General features: G+C 32.9%; 5 protein-coding genes across 12 annotated transcripts in view; 3 read left to right on the top strand and 2 right to left on the bottom strand.

Moving 5' to 3' along the window:
- Window positions 1-2,494: 2,494 nt before the first annotated feature.
- Window positions 2,495-7,340, top strand: LOC106125171 (mechanosensory protein 2). 5 transcript variants are annotated; one of them, XM_013322268.1, is made up of 8 exons: window positions 2,614-2,816; window positions 3,194-3,235; window positions 3,438-3,538; window positions 4,448-4,603; window positions 6,075-6,172; window positions 6,392-6,553; window positions 6,801-6,966; window positions 7,175-7,340. In XM_013322268.1, exons 1-8 carry the CDS (start codon window positions 2,726-2,728, stop codon window positions 7,307-7,309), a joined length of 951 nt encoding a protein of 316 aa, XP_013177722.1. In that variant the 5' UTR covers window positions 2,614-2,725; the 3' UTR covers window positions 7,310-7,340. The 5 variants fall into 5 exon arrangements, with proteins under 5 accessions (XP_013177725.1, XP_013177722.1, XP_013177724.1 ...); XM_013322269.1 differs by lacking the exon at window positions 2,614-2,816 and adding an exon at window positions 2,972-3,108; XM_013322271.1 differs by lacking the exons at window positions 2,614-2,816; window positions 3,194-3,235 and adding an exon at window positions 2,495-2,604.
- Window positions 7,341-7,618: 278 nt separating this feature from the next.
- CPR130 (cuticular protein RR-2 motif 130) lies at window positions 7,619-9,008 on the bottom strand. The gene is made up of 3 exons (XM_013322342.1): window positions 8,783-9,008; window positions 8,347-8,520; window positions 7,619-7,745 (listed from the first exon to the last, which is right to left on the bottom strand). Exons 1-3 carry the CDS (start codon window positions 9,002-9,004, stop codon window positions 7,638-7,640), a joined length of 504 nt encoding a protein of 167 aa, XP_013177796.1. The 5' UTR covers window positions 9,005-9,008; the 3' UTR covers window positions 7,619-7,637.
- Window positions 9,009-10,968: 1,960 nt separating this feature from the next.
- Window positions 10,969-13,461, top strand: LOC106125096 (uncharacterized). Its single transcript, XM_013322175.1, has 7 exons — window positions 10,969-11,465; window positions 11,597-11,755; window positions 11,838-12,289; window positions 12,421-12,601; window positions 12,669-12,789; window positions 13,050-13,308; window positions 13,452-13,461. Exons 1-7 carry the CDS (start codon window positions 11,187-11,189, stop codon window positions 13,459-13,461), a joined length of 1,461 nt encoding a protein of 486 aa, XP_013177629.1. The 5' UTR covers window positions 10,969-11,186.
- Window positions 13,462-13,875: 414 nt separating this feature from the next.
- Window positions 13,876-15,019, bottom strand: mRpL47 (mitochondrial ribosomal protein L47). Its single transcript, XM_013322237.1, has one exon. The coding sequence runs from the start codon at window positions 14,932-14,934 to the stop codon at window positions 14,164-14,166; it is 771 nt and encodes a 256-aa protein (XP_013177691.1). The 5' UTR covers window positions 14,935-15,019; the 3' UTR covers window positions 13,876-14,163.
- A 230-nt stretch (window positions 15,020-15,249) lies between these two features.
- The window catches only part of sfl (N-deacetylase and N-sulfotransferase sfl), a 105,341-nt gene continuing 96,099 nt past the window's right edge, over window positions 15,250-24,491 (top strand). For all 4 annotated transcript variants that reach the window (XM_013322580.1, XM_013322581.1, XM_013322583.1 and 1 more), the window contains exon 1: window positions 15,250-15,440. The gene's annotated coding sequence lies outside the window, so the exon portion shown is untranslated. The remainder of the gene's footprint in view (window positions 15,441-24,491) is intronic.

Here is a 24,491-nt window from a genome sequence, read left to right on the forward strand (position 1 = left end):
ACGTTTGCCACCTTTTAATATAAAAAATAAATTAATTGAAGTAATTTATGAAGCCCAGTACCAACAGTTAACGGAAAAAAAAGAACTTAAATATTAACCACATAAGGCCTGATTGAAATAGACATTACATTTATTTTGTATTGATACGAACAGTCTAGTATTTGCTCGACATTCCTATAATGTTGTAATTTCTACCAGTTCTCACTCGGTCTTGGTACGCCTTGAAGTTGTGGTGCAACCTAAATTTGTTGCCAATATAGTGCGCGTTTGAGAAATCGTACCAGTTTATTATTGTCAACCACCCAACTAATGCGACAGATAATGTCGATAAATTATAAACTATCTGTTGCAACCTGTATGATAGATGAAAAACCTATACTAAAATTATAAAGCGAAAGAGTTTGTTTGTTTGTTTAAACGCACTAATCTCATGAACTACAGGTTCGATTTTTCCGAAAAATTCTTTATTTTGTTGTATAGTCCATTTATAGAGGAAGGCCTTAGGCTATATACCATTACGCTACGACCAATATTTTTTTTTTCAATCCGCGCGGACGGAGTCGCGGACGACAGCTAGTAACTAATATAAAATCATACCACACCCATAATAATTTAAACCGCTGTAAACGACAAGACTTACATATAGTTATCCCAACACATTAACTGATTAAGCTTCTTCAAAAAAACGATGTAAAATGAAAACGCCGGCTGGCAACGCATCTGCGGTTCCTCTGGTATTGCTGATGTCCAAGGGCGTCGTTGAACACCTCGGTGTTCCCGCTGCTCGTTTGCCCCCTTCTGTTATAAAAAAAAACAATTTTAAATATTAGGTACATTATGAAAACAATATTAATCATAAACATTTTCTTCTATTATACAACAATAACAATGAAACTTAATTTATGTTAGGCAACGCCTGTCTCTTATATATTACAGACTTATACTATAGGATACCTAGTGCCTTGTAATTGAACGTTACATCACTAATGTACCTGCCTTGTAGATCATTTATTATGTAACTCAATAAAAACTGTTTCAATGACCGTATAACCCTAACACGATACAGAGACACATTTACTGCCGCACTCAAAGCCTTTAAATGGTCCCTGTTAATCTAGATTTCAAATCTACAATTAAGGCCTTTCTTAGTGATGCGTTTAACCTCTTCTTCCCACCCTTTTCTTCTAGGGAATTGATGGAAAAGCGAACTTGGCAGAGGGACACATAGATGAAACATCTTTCGTATTTCATATATATGAACATATTTCTGTGTCACCTCTGTCGTTTAAAGGTAGGCAACGCATCTGCAAATGCAGACGTCTCTGGGTCACGGTCCCTTCGCTATTTTGACGAATTCAAATTGCTTGTTCATTTGTCACCTTATGCTAAAAATAGCAATTAAAGACACCGTGTGTTGCAGTAAGCTATCTAAGTTAAATGGTATAAATAAAAACACATAAAATTTTATGTTACTTCAAATACTTTTTGACTGGTAAAAATGCATCTTAGCGTAACAAAGCGTGTGAAAGTGGTAGGTAATATTTCTAACATATCATCAATTATATTATATTATATACATCTAGATTAATAGTTAGTATATTAGTATAAGACAGATTGACGAGTAGAGTGTAAATATACCGCTAATGATCAGTAACTTTAAATGACATAAACATTTAAAAGGTCAAAACAAGTGGCCTCAATGAGCACAAGACGATACACCGGTTTGTTAAAGATCACTATAATGAATCCTTTGCAAGGAATAAATATAAACATGGATTTCCTGTCAATAGAATCTATTAAGTGTGGATATCTATCTTTAAAGAAATAACTAGTTGTCGCCCGCGACTCCGTCCGCGCGGAATTAAAGAAACACGCAATAAGTAGCCTATGTGTTCTTCCAGACTATGTTCTACATCTATCCCAAATTTAGCAAGATCCACGCATCGTTCTGGAAATACCTTCAAACAAACATAAATCCATCTAAACTTTTGCATTTATAATATTTGTAATATTTTGAAGTAAGATGACAATGAAACAAAACAAAATAACAACATAATGTTATAATACAAATGCTTAGACAATGTAATCTTAACTCGGGTAAACTATAGTTAACTGTTAATATAGAACAAGATACCAATAAAAAGCGAGAGCAATAATATTCACCAGATGTGTTAAGGAATGACTTTGAACTAAATTTGTCTTAGGATTCACTGTTATGTTTATAGTTAACAAATTAAATTATTGCTATTTAAATTTTTAATATGTATTCCGTTCTAAATGTGAAAGAGATTACTTTAGTATTTCTAGATGTTTCGATAAATATTGATACTATACGATATTATTACTATTATTAGTGTAGAAGTAATTAGCACACAAATGTCTGTTTGTAATTGTTTAAAATTATATAACAAATATTTACATATTTCAAAGTTTTTGGCAACTCTTACCATAAACATACTAACATCTGTATTAGTTAGTTATTATCTAAACATCCTCTTATAAAGTATCGTAACGGAGTGAATAGTTTCGGGAATACCTAAATTCAACAATTTTGTAGTTAGCAGCGGCGTGTGCGGCCGTGCTCGCTCGACGTTATGCCTGAAAGTGCGTTTATTTATTTATTGTAGGCATAAGTCTGATCTTCCATGCTTCTCGGCTTCTTAGTGTCCCTACAGACACCGGGTAGCTAACATCGCGACCACTTACCAACGATCTTAACAAATCAATGCGCTATACACTGCGCGGTGTCAAATACTCCATGGATTTCGGTTGCTACGACAAGGATTCGGGAGAAGTGGAGTGCTACCTTGAAATACGTAAATAATTATAAACTAAAAGTACATTACGTTCTTGATTTACAAACAGAGTATTGTTGTGGGACGACGAAATGTAATTGATATTTTTAGGAATCGGCTTTTTTTTTGGGTCGGGTAAACATCTTCTGACAGTAAGTTAGCGCAGTCTGCGATTGTTAGCCGAGTAATACGCTGTTATGAGCGTTTATAATTTCGATTAGCTGGTGTATTAATTAAACAAATAGATTAGATATATTTAATATGCAAACAGAGTTGAGATCTCATACCACTAGGCGCGATAATGTACCCAGTCGTAAGTAAATCGTCGTCGCGAAAATTTCTGTTCAATGATACAATAATTTTCATTAATCTAATACCTGTGCATTGAAACGTTTTAGATTGTGATACGGGTACGTCTTGCGCTATCACGATACAAATGCGTAAGTACTATGATAGTAAGGGAACATTTAACGTCTTGTCTTAACCTAGTTTCGTGGAATTTAGAAGAAATTATCAATATAATTGTATGCCATAATTTTGGATACGTTCTTTTATTGAAGAGCAAAAATATAGTTAAAGAAGTATGTTTTTTTATTACTTTAGTTTCGTTACGTATCTTATAAATATTTTAATTGTTGACAGCGAATCCTGAGGCAGTGGGATGTGTTGAGAGATTCGCGACATTCCTCTCCTTTCTTCTGGTCATAATTACATTCCCCTTTTCACTTTTTGAATGCTTTAAGGTGAAATTACCACAAATTATATTTGGTGTATGTGCGTAACATACTAACATTGTTTTAACATTAAAAAGACAAACAATAGATAGAAAAGCATGTTCTACTTCAGTAATCTTACTAATATTATAAATGCGCATGCTTAGATAAATGGATAGATGTTTGTTAGAACTTTTTTTAATTCTGCGCGGACGGAGTCCCGGGCGCAACTAGTATGTTTTATATTTCTCTGATTTATCATATTTATGACATAGTATTATACTGTCGTGTTGCCACACATGAAAAATACACATCAGTTCTGTTGTAACAAACGTACAAACATTCACAACGTAATAGTAAAAATAACTTTATTTCATTCATCAGGTAAATGTAGTGTTTGAAAAATACAAGATTTCAAACATTGAAAATATCTTAAAAATTTTAAAAGTAAATAAACCATTAATTGTTTAAAATACTTGCTTAGATTGGTTCAACGTAAACAGATTGCGGAGTCCATTGCTGCAAGTAAAATTACCTCAGTGTTCTGCAAGTGAAGCCAATTAAACTATTTTGGTATTTTATTTGTGTACAAAACAGGCGTGCAAAACATTTTATAGCAAATTTATTTGCGGGCGCAGCGATCTGATCTAATTGATTTCTAAAATAAACATTTTAATATTATTATTTCATAAAAATTTATTCAATAAATAATAGCTTTTTAGTAGTTTATAACTTCATATATACGTTTATTTATTTGTATGTGTGCTTGTTTGTTTCTTTCTCTACACAAGGCATCCCGGAACTGTTGAATGTTTAAAAAGCTTTTATTTCTACATAAAGCTAATAATTGTTTAAGCTTATTAGACACCCAATAGTAACGAAGCCTAATTTATAGTAAAGTTATATCCCAACTTTAATGTCTTTGTGATAATTTTCCAGGTTGTCCAAGAGTTTGAAAGAGCAGTAATATTCCGATTAGGTCGAGTACGGAAAGGCGGAGCGAGAGGTCCTGGTCTATTCTTCGTGCTACCTTGCGTCGACACTTACAGGAAAGTCGATTTGAGAACAGTCTCTTTTGATGTTCCACCACAGGAGGTAATAAAAATTGCATTATTTATTTCGGATATCCGAAAGAATTATGATAATTTTTGATGAGATCGATATAGGAATATCTTTCTTATACAACAACAAAACTAGATTACAAGTTTTTTCATAAAGGGGCATATTAACATATTCACGGATGTAACCCTGAGGGATGGGAATAGTAATGGATTTAGTACGCTGCTGCCACACATCTCCCGTCTCTACCACATTCATACATCGACGTATGCATACTCATATCTGAAATTAACCCAACAAATGAGAACAGAAAAAGAAATATGCTTGATGAAGTCATGGTGATGCGTAAGAAGAAACAAGATACGCGAACGGTTGTACAGCGGCATTGGTATTGAAAACCGTTAACCCAGATGTTCCTCACACCGCGTGCGATGGGCCGCGATTAATTGATGCGGCTGTAAAGCATCAATCAAAGTTTTACAACGCACAAACAATCGCTTATTGTTTACCAATCGTCTGGATCCGAACTAACATTACATTGCATCTATTAATACTTTATGCCGTGATACAGTTTGAAGAAATTAAATTTTAATACGATGTAAATAGATTTATGAAAGCTGAAGTAAAATAGAAGTGGCAAGCATAATTAAGAGTAACTAACAAGTGAACTAATAAAGCTAGTTTACTGTTCGTAACAATTGCTGCAAAGAATCCCTAAAATCATTAGGTATATTAAAAAGCAACACATGTTTCGCGAGCTTGTTAGTATTTGTGGTAATTCTCATCGCTACTATTAATAACTTCTCGACGTGGTCTGATTGAAATTATTCTGAATCTTTACTTGATACACGTCATTATACGTCAAACTGTGCATGCACACGGACTGACTGAAGTGGAGTTAGGTCGTCGGCTCCACTTGCCAACCAAAAATATGCACCAGAACACATAAAATCATTGTTCGATTTACAATGCATTGTTCAATTTTGTCAGAAACATATAGCAAGCTAACTCCAATTAAATTATTTAACTTCTTTCTATGCCTTTTTCTCTTCTACTCAGCTCGTTTCGTTATTTAATTTATCTTTTAAGATTTTATTGAAAATCTGAGATTGAAATATTGTATTTACATATTTCTTTCAATCGAAATGTCTATAAATAAATAGTTAATATCATAATTCTGTGTTTATTTAAACAAGTCAGATGTTCAGTATTCGTGAACGGATATTGCACGGTGCCGACCTAATTTGTCAGCCGGATTGATGGCTACCGACATTAAATCCGACAGCAATTCGGAATTTAATTGCGTTACAGAAAAAAAAACATCTGTCCAGCAATTTTTTATGCCAAAATCTTGAATTTTATAGTACGGTCAAAATATATAGTTTTGTTAATGTATTTAAGTTTTTTTTTTTATTTGATACTCTATTTTGTTAAACACAATGTCAGGACAGTAATTATGGGTATATGCAAACATACAAGGTACTGTATTGTTTTTCTTTATTTAAAGGTTCTTACGAGGGACTCCGTAACAGTTGCTGTTGACGCTGTAGTGTATTACAGAATAAAAGAACCATTAAATGCAGTTGTTCGAGTAGCAGATTACAGGTGACATATTTTTTACATGAACGTTCACACTACAATTGATACAATGCAGATTGCAGATACAGATCAGGTCCAAGAATCTTTTTCATCGGAAAATTTATGAAAGGGCTAAGAAATTGTTTAATAATTGTTGTATAAAATCACATCGTAGTATGACGCATATTGTTAAGCCTAGCAAGTTGTTTGAAAAATGTAATGACATGTATTTCATTAACTTTGCAGTGCGTCTACACGTTTGTTAGCTGCAACAACACTTCGAAACGTCCTAGGCATGCGTGACCTGGCGCAGCTGCTGTCGGACCGTGAGGCCATCAGCCACATGATGCAGGCGAATCTTGACGAAGCCACCGATCCCTGGGGCGTTGAAGTTGAACGAGTTGAAATGTTAGTACTTGGATTCGTCCGTAGTAAATACTCATCGCATTCGCTCTCACATGTGACATACAACAACACCGAAAGTTCAGTTAATCAAACATGCTAGCTCACTCGGGATTGGTTGACTTTACACGCATCTTTGAATAACGTTGCTATGTTTTCCTGAACCTTAAGCAATATCAGACCGCGACAAAAATACCGTACCTTTATTTTTTTAATGAGAAAAAGGCGAGTGTAACAATAACTGTATTTTTAGCAAAGATGTAAGATTACCAGTGCAACTGCAGCGAGCAATGGCGGCCGAAGCAGAAGCAGATAGAGAAGCAAGAGCAAAGATTATAGCCGCTGAAGGTGAAATAAAAGCATCAAAGGCGCTAAAAGAAGCTTCACTAGTCATGATTGACAATCCTATGGCGTTGCAAGTAAGTCAACTGACGCAATATCTTATTTGAAATATGTGAAGTTCGTGACTCAATTAAACACAAACAGAAATTAGGCAAGAGGTGTTATTTAAAAATTAACTCATAATCCATAAATTACGTCTACAGCGGTAAGCTATGCGAACAAAAATTTGGCGATGTTCTACGCATGTGCGTATCTAATGCATTTGTATTTTCTTTATTTTTTCAGCTACGATATCTGCAATCACTGAACACGATATCAGCAGAGAAGAATTCCACGATCATATTCCCATTCCCCATGGATTTCTTGAGGACATTCTTAGGTGGAGCGGGACCAAGCATGTCGCCGTCATTACCAATTTAAGTCAAACGAAAATAAATTTCACTTATGTAGATATTTTGTAAATGTGTTCATAATATAAGTTAAATAATGTTGTGAAATGAAATTACACAACGATTTATTATTTAAATGTTATTAACTTTCGGCTTTTTTATAATAGAATACGATAACTTTTTACTTTCATTTGATAGGAAACTAACGTTAACACTTAATGCTGATAGTCATTTCAAAGAAAAGAGATTTTAAACTTGGTTTAAGCTTATTTATTTCAAAAACTTAAATATATTTCATAAATAATCAACAATACAAAACTAAAACACTTACAAACGAAATACTTATAAAATAATTAAGACTAGTACTCTCTGGAATCATCATCATCCTGATTTCTGCGACCGTAGTGAACTGGTTGTTCTACCTGCTGTTGCTGAGCTTGTACGGCAGGTTGCTTGTGTACTGTTGCCTGCAGGAACAACAGAATTATAAGTAAAACATAAATGTTTAGGAAACTAATCGATAAAAAGGGACAACTCTAAGTTCTTATTTTAAAATTGTTACTCTTCCACTTTCCAGAAGTACGTTATTGTTATAGCAGTTTGAATTACCAAGGTGGACTCTGTTCCATAATATTGTAAGCATTATTATAGTCAAATAATTATTTAAAAATGTAATCTTAACAATAGCATTAGGTGATGAATGAAACGTTGATAACGTGGCTATCAACATCAACATGAATTATTTCAGCGTTTTAAGTGTTTCGTTGATCTCCAAAGCAATACCAATTGTTGTTATTATTGCTAATCTAAGTTTATTACTCAGACAATTATTACTAATTCCTCAAAAATTTACTCATAATTATAAAATTACAAAATATTACTGGCCTACATTTCACGGCAACTGAAATCAGTTTTTTTATACTGAAAACACGGTAATCAATATTACCGTTTATTGTGTTTAGACATCTCATCTCATCAACGATTTGTTAAGACACAGCAGATAAGTCACCGCCTTGATTGACAAAGAATTTTAACAATCTAGCTGGTATATTTTGAAACATTTCTTACCTGGAATCCGTTTTTCGGATCAGCGGTGTAGCGGACAATACGAAGAGAACCATCAGGTTCGACTAAAGAATACTCTCCATTAACAACATCTCCCTCACGTTGCTCTTTATGGTTCTGTTGATTGCCTGTATGAGGATCGTCTACTCCGTACGCGTAGTGATAATCAGGTTTTGCCTGTAATACAATACATATAGATGTAACACGATGTAGTACATAAGTATTACCTGAATAAACAACATTAAAATTATAAGATTTTGATTAAGTAAATACAATACATAAGTAGCTTACTTTAATAATTCAATGTAGCAAGGAGTAATATAATATAATATAATATAATAAAAATAATACATTTAAATAAGAATTTACAGCATAATATTGTAATCAAACATTTTAAGTAAGAAGTTACCAATAGAAGTATACAAAAAATATGTCTTACCACATAGTCGACGGTTTTCAAGCGGGCGTACTTTGCAGTTTCAGGATCAATTTGACCAGCGTTATGATCGTAGCCGTAGCTCGCGTGTTCTTGGGCTGCAATATTTTTGGCAGCTGGCACTTCGACTTCTACTATTTGCCCACTAACGGGACCACTAAATCTGTTATACGAATAACCACCAGGAGCCTGATTCGATGACACACTTGAAGCAAAAGCCACCATGACAAACACCTATAATGAGAATACAGACTATTAGATACACTTTGTTATTTTACTTAAATTATATTCTATTTCAAATGATTCTTTGTTAAATAGATCAACTAAAAGTATGTCACTATGGAGGTTAAAAATTGTGTACACTGATCGAAAAAAACGTTATCTTACAAACGGCGGATGCTAAAAAGTGTGACGACCTTCACGGTCAACTGCTACAGAAGAAAGTTACTCAATAGCAATGGCAATGAAAATTCTATGTCAATAATTATTTCACAATTGTATCAATATTTTCAAAATCATTCATGAAACTTAAATAAATAATAAATCTTAACGTTGAATCTGGTAATATTTGAATATCAATATTATTAATGAAATTGGAATGTCAGTACGTAATGTCAAGAAAAAACATATTTCGTACACGTGATGTATTTGCGTTGCTGATAACGAAAATCAAATTTTTAACATTTTTGTTTGTCTGTCGGTATAATCGGATAATCTCCGGAACAGCTGGACCGATTGAGAGGAAGATAGCTGATGAACGCGGGCACATAGACTTTTTTACTTCTGCTCTGATTAAGTCTAGGGCAACCGCTAGTTAATTATAAAATCAATAATTATTATCTAAATATGTAGGATTTTTTTAGGAATTATTTTCGCGTATAAACAATCCTTTGAAAAAATTTAACTTTTCGTGCAAAAATCTTTAAAAAGTTTTACACTGGTACCCTAATAATGTTTTGCCAAAGTACCTTAAAGTAAGCAGCCATCGCGTTGAATTTTTTTGGATATTGTGTTGTCACGCTCTTCCCTCGAGGACTGTTGTCGAAGCCGAGGGTATTGTGGTTTTATAGCGACAGTTATTCAAGAAAGTATGGGTGCAATTGCAAACTTATTCAATTCGGTTGCGTACAAACAATGAATCAATAATTTTCAATATTTGGCACTACTTCAGTGAACACGATAAATTTAACTAGTACAGATAGGCATATTATTCTCTCACTAATAATTTAATGACTCTTGTTAACTAATCTACGAAAAAAAACAATATAGGAACATGTAATGTAAGATAATAGAGGAAATAATGGCAAGAGAAAAAAATCTAGTTATGAATAAGAAGGGATAATATATTTTATTTTAGTCGTAAGAATTTACTCATTAGGAGATCAATTTCAATTCTCTTATGTGTCACTAAAATCGGGGAGCTTGTAATGTGGATGTGGCATGCTCCAAATGGAAATCCTGAATCTCTGTTTAACCTTCTAGGTTTTCGGCATAGGTAGGTTGTTGACTGAAACTTTGTGAATTTGCAATCTTTTTAAAACAATCTTTTATGTCATGCAAGCTACATAAAATTATATTATAAATTTTATCACAACTTTTTGCATACACATCTGCGGTGCCTATTACTCGTACCTTCTATGATTTAATGTAAAGGAACCTGATTTATCTTCAATATAGTTTAGGGCTAACCTTCAATCTCCCTTGAAAGTTTTGTTTTAAATCAGTTTATTACAAGTATTTAAATATTTTGAAAATCCAAACTGTTCTGATAAAATGTACAAATATCAAATAATCTGAATATTGTGAAAGGATAAAGGAGAAATTTTAAATTTTGTACTAATAACATGCATAATCATTGAGTGAATAAAACGAATTTTACGGAATTTACCGCGCTTAATTGTAACTTCTATTTCTAATATTTTATATTTATATCTTATCTTACTGACATTATAAATGCAAATGGATACTTGTTAAGATATCGGCTAAACGAAACTCGCTCTTAGGTTTAAATGTAAAACATATTATGACAGACGTAGTCTGGAAAAACACAGGCCAAATATTTTTTTTTCAATCCCACGCTGACAGATTCGCGAGCGACATTTAGTTAGTTATTACGAAGGAGCGACTGATACCTACAATGATTTTTTTTTACTGTAAGGTAGCAAACTAGCAAGCTGCTCTTTGATTCGCCAAAACAGCGAAGAGAAGCAAGAAGATTAATATTGTATCAGAATTGTCATAAACAAACTTTACTTTTTAAACTGGTCACACTTCCTACACAGTTCAAAAGCTTTTATCTGTCAAAACTTTTTATAATTCAAAATAAATTGTTTGATTCAAAAACAATAAACAGTGGGGTCATGTTCCTGTACAGTACCAGTTTTTTTGGAACTACTACAACTCTAACATGAGCCCAAAAAGGAAAAAGACAAAAGTGAGCAGCAATGAAGAAGGAGAAATGAAACTTACAAACGAAAAGAACGTAGATGATCAGAATAAGCCACATAATTCAGAAAACTGTTTGTCAGAAGAAGAGCTAAGAGCATTGAAAAGAAAAAACTTTGTTAAAGCTTGTGAACAAGTGTCATATAAGGAGTATTATAATTATGCTAAAAGATTTAAATTAGTGTACCTACCTCAATGTATAAATGGAAGTAATTGCAATCACAAAAATGTTAAAAATTCAGTAAGTTTGACGATAACTTAAGAAATACATCTATTTAAAGCAAGCTATATTTTTATTATGTATATATGATTTTGCTATATTCTTTTAATATAAAAAAGGATGTTGCTTTATATAAATATAAAAATTTTCAGCCAAACATAAATCAGATACCATCATATGCAGAGGAATCATTTCATATAGAAATCAAATCAGGTACATGGTGTGAAGCATTGGAAGTATGCTTTATATGCCTGACACCTGATCAATATTTATCTGCAAATATTCTGAAGAATATTGTGGAAATAATGCTGGTAAATCTTACAAAGATTATTCTTATCAACTTTCCAATAAAATTCCGTCTAACATTATTCTGTCCAAACTTGTTAATTTCAGAATGCTCATGATGATCCAGATGAAGATTTCACAGTGTCATATTTATTAGAAAAATGTCAACAAGTTCTTTCACAACAATTTAGCACCCATCCACCATGCTTAATGAAGACCATTAGAAAATGTTATATTGATTTCCTAACATCATCAATGGATCGAAAAGATAATACATTTACAAATAGAGATAAATTTGAATACAACAAAGGAGTTGTCAAATATTGCATGAATAGATTGGAATATGAACTAAGTTTAGAGAGTAATGATGAACCTTTAGTTAATGAATATGAAATTACTCCGGAAGAGATGAAAGATAGTGTTAAAGGCTTACATTGGCAAAAACAAAAACTCGAATTATATGAAACTTTAAAAAGAGAAGATAGGATTAATAGAATCATGGCTGTACTGGAAAGTGTTATTGAACTGTTACAATTTGATTTAGTGATATGGTTATCTCGGTGAGAATTTTAACTTAAAATGTTCAATACAGAAATCTTTGAATTTAAATTAGTCTTTAATGTAGACAAGTAAATTGTTGGATTTAACTTTTTTCATTAAAAATTTATGAATATTTACTTGTCGATTCCAGGTACAATAATAATACAGGGTGTCACATAATGAGATCGCACAGGCCATTAATGGCTTTTGTTTTATGGTCTGACAATATTCTCTTCACTGGGGCTGTGAATAACAATTGTCGGCAAATTCTTAGAATATTTTCTTACATGGTACACCTTTCATATCCTGAGGAACATATAAGAATCATGACTGTAAGTACTTCTAAAATCATAATACAACATTTTTGTATTAAAATTTTAAAATCCTTTTTTGTTGTAGATGTGGCTTAACTCTATCATACAAACTTTTTACATTTGTGAAAATAATTCAAATAGTGACTATCCTAATACTGGTAAATATTGCAATGCATTTGCCAAAGAGTTTTATAAGATTATCTCAGGTAAGATCTAAAAGTTTTGAAGATGTTTTAATTATGTATAGCTGATATGAGGCTAAAATTACCCCATGTGATTTTGAGAGGCAATATAACACATTCATGGCTATTGCTATGCTATTTTACAAGGAGTGAGGAATAATATGTTGTATTATTAATATTTGGTAATGTGTGGTGTGCATAAAGAAAACACTTTACTCAAGTAATCTATATACCCTGAACATACAATTAATTTATTCACATCTATATATTTACATAAATTTCAGGCCTACCTCGTGAGTCAGTACTCAAAATACTGCAAAGGGTACAACCAACTTACATGCAAAATATTCTTGGAACATTGCATTTACAGTCAACAATACCTACAACAAAAGACAACATAATAGAAATTGTAATTGAATTTTTAGAAAATTCACAATGGACAAAATATCCAACAAGCAACATTGACTTGGAAATGTTTTTAGATAATAGCATAAAAATAAGAAAAGTTAAAAGCATGTCAAATTATTTATCAAAAATATTACATAAGATACATAAAGAAAATCTTCCAGTTTCAAAAAGTTTTAATCAATACCCTAAATTTGATCCTAATTTTTTAAAAGATGCTTCTCTAATAGATCAAAGTTATGTAGTGTTTGCTTTATATATTACACTAAATGCTTGTCTAGATGCATATAGTGTTCAACATGTCCAAAATGTGTTGGATTCACTTAATGAAAATCTGACTCAAGGTAGCCATATTGACAAAAGTCAACCATCATCTGAATTTTGTACATACAATGTAACAGTTCCCTTTATAAAACATTATCGTTCTATATATACATTATTGAAAGAGCTTATAATAAATTTTAACAAAGTAAAAAATAATGGTACACTTCCCAGCAGTTTTAAAGTGTTTAAAAAAATTGATTTTCTAGCTCCGTTAGTGAATTTTTCATAAGATCTGTAAACTTTTCTATTTTTTTTTCTATCTCTTTAATTTAGTTTTATATTATAAATGAAAATAAACATTTTAAAATATGATGCTTATATTTTATTATTTTAAAAAATAACATACAAAGATGACCAATAAAAACTGTATAAAGAAATATGTCAGTCTAGTCATAAATGTCATGCTTATAACTAAGTATCTATCCTCTCAATAAGTTTATATTGCGACCTAATTTTTCTTGTCTCCTTATCGTACAACACACTACAACAGGTTTCATCCTCCAAACAATAGACCATGTGTAATTCAATCATTATATACCATAATCATCTTAATCATATCATTCATGCAATCCATCTGCTAATTAATTTCTGCATAAAAATAAAATACTTTTATCAATGACACTATCTTTATTAAATAATAATTACTCTAACACATTAATTTAAATGACACTAGTACAATGGCATATAATGCCCTCTCGCTTTTTTGGTTCTCTTTGCTTTTTCAATATCAACATTTGGATATTCAGCTTTTAACTTTTCCATATCCATGTTCGGGAAACGTTTCAATAGCTGTTGCACATGATTGAAGTCTCTGTTTCGGGCTTTTCTTGCTTCATTGTACTGTTTTTCTTTATATAGTCTATAAAATTTCTTTACAGCACGACTGTTTATATATCCATGTTCTAGATAAGGTCTTACCCACCTGCTATTCATAAATTGGGGTATGTAGTATTCTTGTTTATTGTATTTTTCAGGTAGACCAAATATACTAATCACATCTTCCACGGGGCGTTCGCCAGTTTCACCTGTTTCTAGCTTATAGTATGCAATGTTGCGTTCTCTGACAACTGTCTCAATATTGTTCATTGACTCTTGAACCTTATCAATTCTTTCAGGGTTAGGAAACAGCCGTGTATGCTCGTTACATTCATGCTCCATGGTGTAAAGCATATTTCGTTCTTTAAGTAGTACATACCACAGCTTATGTAAATCAGCATTCGACTTTATTCTTAATTCGTCCAATTTCCAAGCTCTACCTACTCTTATATTTGTCTCACTCCAATTTTTTTTAGTATCAAAAAATTCCATTAAATCATTGTTGGATCGGGTGGTGTGAATACTTCTAACCGGAAGAGACAAAGCAGCAAATGTTACGTATCTAGATTGGTAATATAAAGCAGAGGCATGTTTACAAACGCTTTTAATTATAGAAAAGTTCATATTTAATCAATTTACTTCTATTCAAACCCACAACAACACAACCTAACCTATAATTAAATGTCAAAGTTAAACTCAAAGTGTCAAAGTCAAACTCCTTTTTGCAAAATGTTATGTTTCAGAATAGAAACAAGATTTTTTAGGTAGATAAAACTAAAAGTTTCATTTTCACAATTAATTCCCTTTCGTCTATTGAATTCCTTATTTACTTATTGAAATTCCAAATGTTTAATATTAAAAGTATAAACAGTGAGATTATACTAAAAACACCAAAATAATTTTAATTATTATCTGCGGAGCAGTCATAATCAGCGGATGACGAACAACAGTGTTGAGTTTGCCTGTCGAGTTTTGTTTGGGAATGTTTTTGACGCTTAAAAGTGAGTAGTTAATGATAAAAGTATTGTACTATAGTTTAAAATCAAAAGTACTTTAGTGAAAGTGTTTGTTAAAGAAGTGTGTTTTGAGTGTTAGACTGCAGTGTAACCAAATCTGAGGAGTCATTAAAGGTAACAGTGCTATTTGTTGCTACTATTTTTGTTTTGAAAGAAACTATGTTCGTCTTACTATACTTGATGATAACTTTTACTTCCATCATTTATAATTAGGGGTTTCTTAAAACTCTAAAATAGTTAAGTAATTTTATAAGTTCACCTAATTTAAGTAACTCTTATTGTGGTACAAACATAACCCTAAAGTTTATTCTTCAGTTCCTTACACATTTCTAATGTATTTTCCTACATTCAAATGGTGTGTAGTTTTGGTATAGTTTAAAATAAACTTTGTTTGGACACTATTTAAAGATTTTAATTTTTAAAGTTTAGTGAGTTGTGGATTCTGTATAGTAAAAGTGTACCGTGTGAAGGAAATGAAATAGATGAGGATTTAAATTCTGCAGTGTGTTTACTTGTATTTCACACTTTTATACTGCTTAAGTATTTTGTAGAATAAAGAGATATTCAATGAGTCTTGACCTGGAAACTATTACAAAGGAAATTTGAATGCATTGGAAGAACAAACAACATAAGGTCCTACAAATCGTTCCTATACAATATAATTGAACTTCTTAAAGCTTAAAATTATGTGAGTGAAAGTATTAAAATTGTGGGGTATGCTACAATGTTGTATTGAGGAATGGACGTTTTTTCTATAAATCTGAATATAAATATTTAGTAACCTCTAAGGTTAAGGACATTGTTTTGTTATTGTATACTACAGAATGATCAGACAGTTGACGGAATGACAAAGAAAGTATCTGTCTGTTAACAACAAACAATTAATGTATTGTCCACAACTTGTGGAGAAATATTTTGTTGACAATTTTTTGTTTTGTCTTAGTTCAAACTTTGTTTAATTAGTTACTCTTGTACAATACCTTTTATTTATATATATCAATAAAATTAGAGTGTCTGTTTGTAATATTGAGAAAAAATTACTTTTTATACACATGATGTATCTGCGTTACTGAAGACGAAAAAACAATTTATAAAATGTTTGTTTGTATGGGCAATAGGCGCGTGTGTATCAGCTACCTTCCCGTCAAAATCGGTTCAGCTGTTCTGGAAATTGCCCTGAACAATCGCTGTCATGCGGACAGACGTACGAACAGACAGACAAATAAAAATTTTAAAAATTAGTGTTTCGTTGTTTAGTTGATAACTACGCAAAAACAGTATGTGCACGAAGTATTTTTTTTCCAAATTAAATACAGATGCTCCATTTTTATTAACATGTACGTACAGATAAGTTTAGTGTTTGCTAATGCTAGATTACAAGATAAATTGTAACAAAAAGCGACGCCTATGTTTCGTAGGTGAGCGGTAAATCACGTGATTCACGCATTCGTCATTCGAAATCATGTTGTATGAGGACACATCTCAACGTAACCGTGAAATTCCACTGCCGTTGTACTTAAAACATATTGTCTCTGTTTCTTCAAAGAGAATGAGAGGGATAGATAATTTTATACAAGTGTCGAAAATTTAAATCCACAACTTAACAGGAAACTAGTGCTGATTTGGAGCCGACAATGGGCTATTAAAAATTTTATAAAGCGTACTGACTTTGATTCTTAACTACAATGTCAAATCGAATATCGAACAGTTAAAATCGGATAATAAAATGATATTTTTATGATCAACGTCTCCACGGAAATATAATGCCTAGTCATTTATGGCGATAGTTGTTTTTTTTCTTTTGTAAAGGAATAACACTATTTGAATGTTTTGGAGAAGGCTGTTGATCAGACGGTTCCCGTGATGTTAATTGACAGTCTTTGTTGCTGTATTTTACAACATCATTAAAGACGTGAGCGCTTACATAAATTTAATATCAACTACGACTGGCGGTGAATATTAACTCTCATGTTATAATCACATCCTAGGGGTCTATGTATTGACACGTTGATTAAATCAGCCGAGCTTTGTTGAAGCAAGTACGTGCTTTGTATTATTGTATTGCACGCTCGTTGCACAGTCCCCCTTGTAACTCGATGAATGTTTTGAAGTTGTTGTCTTTAGTATTAAAGTAACGCTCACATTGCGCAATTTTAATGACCCCTGTACAGTGTCATATTTTACAGCTCGTTTTAAAACTAACTTCCACACAATAGAATAGTTTATCTTAGCGGTCCCTTAGTATATATTTCTCATACTGAATCAACATTAAAGCACGCTCTTAGTACGGGATAGTAGGAAACAACAACTTCTTACTAATATTATAAATGCGAATGTTTAGATGGATGGATGTTTGTTTGAAATTGGCATACATATAGAACATAGTCTGTAAGAACAAGCTACTAATTATGTTTTTTTTTAATTCCGCGCGAACAGAGTTACCGGCGACAGCTAGTATACAAATAAACACATTAATCTTTTCGCTTTATATAAAACCCATTACCCTGATTTTTATGATAATTTGATTAATTAGGTAATTATTTTGCTTCTAATTATCGAGCTTTAAACATGCTATTGAATTTTATTACAAATTTTGCTCTGCCGTTGAAATTTACACTTGATGAGGTTCAGTCGTCAAAGCAATCAGTTGACAGTAAATTAATTAGTTACCTGACAATGTTGAGGCGACGGCTTTCACTTTTTGTTAATTATTTATCAGATAACTCTGGAGCCTTCGCTTCGGTGTATTACGTGTCGAACATTTACTCCCATTTATATATTAATACATGTTCGTAGAGATCTTCCAAGAATTATCAAAATTTAATTATTATATGACATTTACAGATTTACAAGAACGAAAGTAAAGACTACGAATAGTACTTTATATATAAACGTAGAAGAACATTTAAATAGAGAGTACCTATTGAGAATGGAATAACATTGGCACCGTCCTTACATTGAAAAGTCCTTGAAGTTAGCAAAACATTACTTTGAATAAATTCATATAATTACTGCAATAAGCTGGTATAATAGAAGATTTTCATGAAAAATATTCCAAGAATATTTGAAATGCAAATTCCACAGACGTCCAATAAGAAAGACTTAAACAGAAAACCATTATCTTAAGCGTATTCTGTGAATCTTGAGTGACGTTTTTCAAAGGGTCGAAGATCAAAGCTATCGAAGCGAATAAATAAGATGTACCTATTCCTTCCGTCATTGTTAAGGGCTACTTTCTATTCGATTGATATAAGAAATTCAATTGCGTCGAATTATTTTTTTTAATTTCATATTGCAAAGTTCTTTTCTCATAATAAGACAATTGGATATTTGTTAATTTTTCATATCATGTTTTTCTTCACTCTTTACTACTTTACGGGTTTGCATTAATGCAAAATTTCGTAATTCATTGGACGAAATAGGTTATATTATTTATGTTGAAAAGATAAGGGCATGAGTCTTATACCGAGTGGAACCCAATTTTTACCCCGGAACAGCAACAAACATTATTATCGCAGTTCCGGCTTGCGCCACCGCCTGTAGCAGCTTTCCGCCTCGGCGACACCGTAACGTTTCCCTGGCAATATTTCAGGGCGGAAAGAGGGTCAATTGTCTATCCCGTGAGCCTGTGATTAAGCCATCAGTGCCAAATTATCCGCGTAATGTCTCTCGCTCCAGTAACACGAGCAATTTCGTGTCGCTTTCTGGTCGCCCACGTTAAGTGTCACAATTTGCATGTTTCACGGCGCCAGGTGTTGTTGCTTATGTAAGTTGTACGTTGACTGTAATCCAGATAAGTTAGGATTTTTAATAAAAACGTGTCTCGCTAAACATTATTGTTTTTTTTTTGCAAGGTTATATATATTGATGTAGGCACCAGATTCAAATAAATTTCTGATTAAAACAAGTATCAAAGCAATGTTTGTTAATTCACTCGTCCTTTAGTACACGTGGCCAAGATGAACGTTTTAATTGTTGTGCGCGAGGTTCATTCCGGGAGCTGAGCTGGTTGGGGAGGTCGCATGTTATCTGAGCCGGCTGTCGGGCGCACACGGCCTACAATGGACTCGTTTGTTTCCGAGCCGTGTAATATTGTTCGTAATTTAAAATATCGGGCGTGTCGGCACGAGTGGAGAGCGGCTTGTTTCGCAGCTAAATTGTGAATCCGAGGTGTATTGTTGCGTTGATTAGATCAGGAGCGCTTTGTTCTGAGCTGAATGGTTGGATCCGCTCGGCTATCGTCTGTCGTTTGCACGCGACCGCTACCGAGCTTGCGGTTACACTTCTCACTTTGTTTGTTAAAAAACATATGTATTGTGCTTGAATTCGTGTAATAGTTTTATTGGATGATACTGTTCTAAATTTATTATTACAAATTGCTGAAATGTATAAAACAGTAGTATCCTGTGCCGACCCACTGCGGGAAAAAGAGAAGGATGATGAACGTAAACATCTTTACGTTACTATGAAAAAACGGCATAAAAATCGTGCAAAAAGGTGTAATAAATGAGATGTGACTTATAACATCGGATCTGATGCCCTAAATTATACTTTCAGATTATACCATCGACCTGCGGACTAGTGATATTAATTTCGTGAACATTGGCTGTATTTATTGTCTGCGAAATAAACGTGAAATGGGCCATTTATTGTAAAAGGAGTACGTAACCATTGTTATCATTTTTGCTGTAGCGTATTTCTCGTGGGTTATGAGAATTTAACAAAAAAACTCGAGAAAATAAGGGGCACCGTTGAAAGAAGGCGGACAATACGCTAATGGCTTATGTTTGTGATGACTGTCCCTCCCCGCCAATAGGCTCTATTATCATGGCCCGACTCCAGTGCGCTGAATTGACTAAATGTTTTGTGCTATCTGAAAAGATTCGAGATGACGGGGAAATGGTTGAGAAAATTGATCACTTTCACTGGAATAACTCGGATTTATTATTTCCGAGGATCGTTTTTTGCAGAGGTCAGTAGTTACATTGTAACCACGCGTATTTTCTGCATCTTATGTACCGGTAATATATTTTAGGTACTCTAACATTAATGTTTTTAATAAGCGGAATATGAGATATTTATTATATATTTATTAAAAAGTTATTCAGCACAATAATTGACTACGAAGTTCACTAATGGCTGATTTGTGTTTCTTATTTTGAAGACTTTAACATAATGTAGAAAACTTTCTCAATTAAATTCTATTAAAAAACACTATTGTCCGTATCATCCGGTTTTTAGGTTAAAGTTTCCAGATTTGGTGAGAGACCATTCAAATGGAATGGTTCCCATGACTTTTACGATGTAAAAACTATATTGCGTCATAGCCAGTTCGAAGAAGCTACCATGTAACTTTTTTATTTTTTAATTATACCGAATTGTAAAATTACAAGATGCGACGCCGCGGTATCAGGCCTGGCATATTTATATGGTGCCTTATAAAATAAACGGTGCCGCTAGTCGTGAAGAATTTTATACAGAGACCTCTAAAGGCATCTCGAGTATGCAGTTACGTACAGGTACGTAAGCTTCGAATAAATTATCTTGCCACATTCCACTGTTACATTGCAATGTAGTAAGTTTGGAAATCGAATATTTGCCTTTTTGGTTGTAATCGATGAACATTTATTGTGTATCTAGCCGTATTTACTTATACGCTTATACGTAATGTACCCTTTCTATCTACAATTAAGCTTTATTAGTTTGTAAATTCATTGTATAGTATTCTATTCTACTAGGCCAAAGAAATTACAAAATTCCCACCTTCTGGTTTCATTTTGACAGTCGCCAATAAAAGGATGTCTCCATCCTTTTATTGTGGGTGTCCCGTGCGGATTTAGACGTAGAGTTTTTGTTTCGACCTCTATAATACGTTTGTGAAAGGGTTAGAATAATTTACCTTAGTCCTATTAATTCTGTATCGACGTTGAATGTAGGGTCTAGAGATTTCCCTACATTACGTATTAAGTCTGCTTTTCCATTAAATATCTGACGGTAAACAAATACAAAGGACGAACAAAAAAACAAAGATAATCTGAGGCAAATGCGCCCTTACAATATTGTGGTACAATAGTACTTAATTTTGAAATATATACGACAATATGTCGTAGAGTAGTAATAAAATGCTATACATTCCAATTAAATTACACGCATGATGAATTTCAAATATAAATTTATAAAAGTATGTGCCTCTTACAAATTCTTTTTAGATAATAAATTTCGGAGATGTGAATACTTTATAAAGGCTAAAGAAAAAATCTATGTTAGGTAATTGTTACATTATGCTCATCAGATAAAATATGTCTTTAAATAAACTTGAAATATAATACCACAAAGCATAAAGATAAACATCATTAGCAAGACTGGGACTGACCGTTGGTGTCTGAGGCCAAAAACTCTGTGTAAAACATATCTTCATCCCTGTCATTACCTTTGATAAAACAGAGATAACAATAAACGGGGATATTAGTCTCAGGAACCCTTCATCAATATTTTATGACTACTAGGTTATGTGTCGATATACTAGGTACATATCATACAGTATGATAGGCGTTTCCAATATTTAACTCATGATAGATGACAGTGACAAACGAGCACCTAGTATATACATATAGCATAATATGCAAATTTGGGTCATGAGGTGTTGACAGCTTTCAGGTTCACTTTTCATCTAAGAGAGACTGGTTAAGAGTATTTTTACTTATTTATACAACCTTCATGTACTACACACCTTTTTAGGAACATTGTCTTCAAATTAACAATTGACATTCGCCATACATGGACCGCAGTCTGCAGTCGCCGCGAAAGAAATCAGTCAACCGTAAACGAAGCAGGTCGAATACGGCCTTTTTTATTTGTGCTGTTTTAAACAACATGAAGTAATTATGTAACATTAGCAAAAATTAACTCATAAAATATTAGAAACGAGTAAAAATGTATAAAACAAAGCCTTAAAATAAGTATTCCTTTCCGTGAGCATAAAATTCCCTTAATTGATTTAAAAGGCTCTCACAACGCCGAGGGCGGGCTAGCTCGCTGTTGTTTTAAAAATTTTCATAATAACCAACGAGGATCTCACTTAACAATTAGTTAACAAAAGGAAAGGCCGAGTTCTACTCAAGCTTTATAAGAATACTTACTGATTTACCGTTAAAGCATTACATTGTATTAAAATGTCTAACGTGTTATTTAAAACTTTTATAACTGAGTATATGAAAGGGGAAAATGTTGTATGCTCTCATACATTGATTCGACGTTTAAGTGATTGTAAAGTGGAATAAGCGAACACATGGTGTGGAGAGCTATACAGAGAGACTATTGCTTGCCGGTAAATTTATGTACGCAAAGCCTGGGCTTTTTTTACCTCCCCTCTAACACCAAACGCTCTTTATTAAAAAGGAACTTATGCTTTAATTTCATGCGTGTTTTGATGTTTAATGATGTTATGTCGGCGAATAAGCTATGGGGATTTCATCCGTAGGTATTAGTTACTTGGACATAATATTCGTAATTTCTTTTTCGGACAACATCTTAAGCAAATTTAACGTTGCTCAACGCTGCACCTTATTACGAGCTGGAAAATATTATACTTGTCAAAAGAGAACTTTGACTTTTTGCGGTATAAATTTTGCAATTTGAGCTGTGCAAAATCTTTGCTATTGTTCCCTACTTTGTTGCTTCACTTTGATTCTATAACTTAATCAAGAAACGCTTCCAGCAAAGTTTTAAGTGGGGTCTTAAACAAGTTAAATTTATTAAGTGACTTTAAATGAATTATTGTTATTAAAACTATATTTAGCTTTGAATGAAGATTTTAACTAACTATAAATAAATAAATCGCCTTCGTCAATAATTTGACATATTTTAGGTAAAACGGGATAATATTCACCGACTTTTAGTGGTCACTGACATTTCAAAATTAGTCCTCAGTAACTTGACCTCCTTTCTACTTCATGTATGTTTAAAGCGCAAGTTCGGTATCTTATATCGCTAATCGCAAATATTTGTACATTTGATTTATCACGAGCGATTCATTGCAAGTGGACAGCGTGCTAGTCCGTTTGACGATCAATCAAGGGGCGGACGAAGGCACGACAGGCCATTAGGCAGTACTGCCGGCTCAGGTGGCGCTGCCGTCCGACGTCACTACGCGACTCCACTACATCTCTGTCTTAGTGACGAGAATAACTCTTATCAACTATAGTGCTTTATGGTAACAAATCACATGATTAATATCTGAGCTGAAAAAGCTATGGAATAGAGAAACTATACGATTTCATTACATGTCTTAGTGGCGAAATAACTATAGTACTTTTTGGTAACTCGTGCAATATCAGCTGAAAGAAAACTATAGAGCGTAGAATATAAATTGGAGTTTTTTCGTATGTTTATTGTCATTAGTTTGATGATCATACACTGTTAAAAATAATATAATAATTTGAAGTCTGCATTTATGTCCTATTAGATTTATGGTGGTAACATTAACTACTATCAGATTTTGAACTGAATACTCAGAACTTTTCTAATTCAAATCATAATATATATTTGATAATTGTTTGTATAAATAACTTCCATGGAAAACAATGAAAACGGATGATGTTACACACGCGCAACATAAACTGCGCCTGACACCCAGTCTGTCGTCACTCGTCACGGATTTAAATTAGATTATCCATTAGCCAGAGTCTAAGCTGACTGTTGTAACACACTCCTTACTGGTTAATCTTTGGTATACAATACCGTTTGGTATACAGTACCGAGTTGTTATTTCATAACCACAGAATAAAGTATACGCATTAATACTCAAAACAGTATGTATGTGCAGGTATTGATTCATGTTAATATTTCGCAGACATGCATTTCCTTTCCAGTGTAGCAAGAATACTGAATGCAGTACAAGGTACATTTATTAACGGATTCGATATTGTACTCCGAAGGCTTTAATTATTCAACGCCTGCACTAAGGCGACAGGACACGTCGAACATATGACGATGTTCTGTCTGCGCTATGCTTACTCTATATTTGAACTAGATTTTGTGTTATTGCATACCACATGCGAATCAAAGATTTATTATTATAAATGTTTATTTTCGTATTGTGTTGAAATTATATTAAATCATTTTTAAATGATTTCTAGAAGAAAGATTACATTAAAAATAAAAATC

Source organism: Papilio xuthus, unplaced genomic scaffold (genome assembly GCF_000836235.2).
Source record: "Papilio xuthus unplaced genomic scaffold, Pxut_1.1 DF825928.1, whole genome shotgun sequence".
NCBI lineage: Eukaryota > Metazoa > Arthropoda > Insecta > Lepidoptera > Papilionidae > Papilio > Papilio xuthus.

Coding starts and splice junctions, on each gene's coding strand:
- CPR130 (XM_013322342.1), bottom strand. CDS start 9,004: ATGGTGGCTTTTGCTTCAAGTGTGTCATCGAATCAGGCTCCTGGTGGT. Junction 8,521..8,782: donor TGAAAACCGTCGACTATGTG/GTAAGACATATT, acceptor ATTGTATTACAG/GCAAAACCTGATTATCACTA. Junction 7,746..8,346: donor ATCCGAAAAACGGATTCCAG/GTAAGAAATGTT, acceptor TTGTTCCTGCAG/GCAACAGTACACAAGCAACC.
- LOC106125096 (XM_013322175.1), top strand. CDS start 11,187: ATGAGCCCAAAAAGGAAAAAGACAAAAGTGAGCAGCAATGAAGAAGGA. Junction 11,466..11,596: donor ACAAAAATGTTAAAAATTCA/GTAAGTTTGACG, acceptor AAAAATTTTCAG/CCAAACATAAATCAGATACC. Junction 11,756..11,837: donor ATATTGTGGAAATAATGCTG/GTAAATCTTACA, acceptor TGTTAATTTCAG/AATGCTCATGATGATCCAGA.
- LOC106125171 (XM_013322268.1), top strand. CDS start 2,726: ATGCGCTATACACTGCGCGGTGTCAAATACTCCATGGATTTCGGTTGC. Junction 2,817..3,193: donor GGAGTGCTACCTTGAAATAC/GTAAATAATTAT, acceptor GAAACGTTTTAG/ATTGTGATACGGGTACGTCT. Junction 4,604..6,074: donor TTGATGTTCCACCACAGGAG/GTAATAAAAATT, acceptor CTTTATTTAAAG/GTTCTTACGAGGGACTCCGT.
- mRpL47 (XM_013322237.1), bottom strand. CDS start 14,934: ATGAACTTTTCTATAATTAAAAGCGTTTGTAAACATGCCTCTGCTTTA.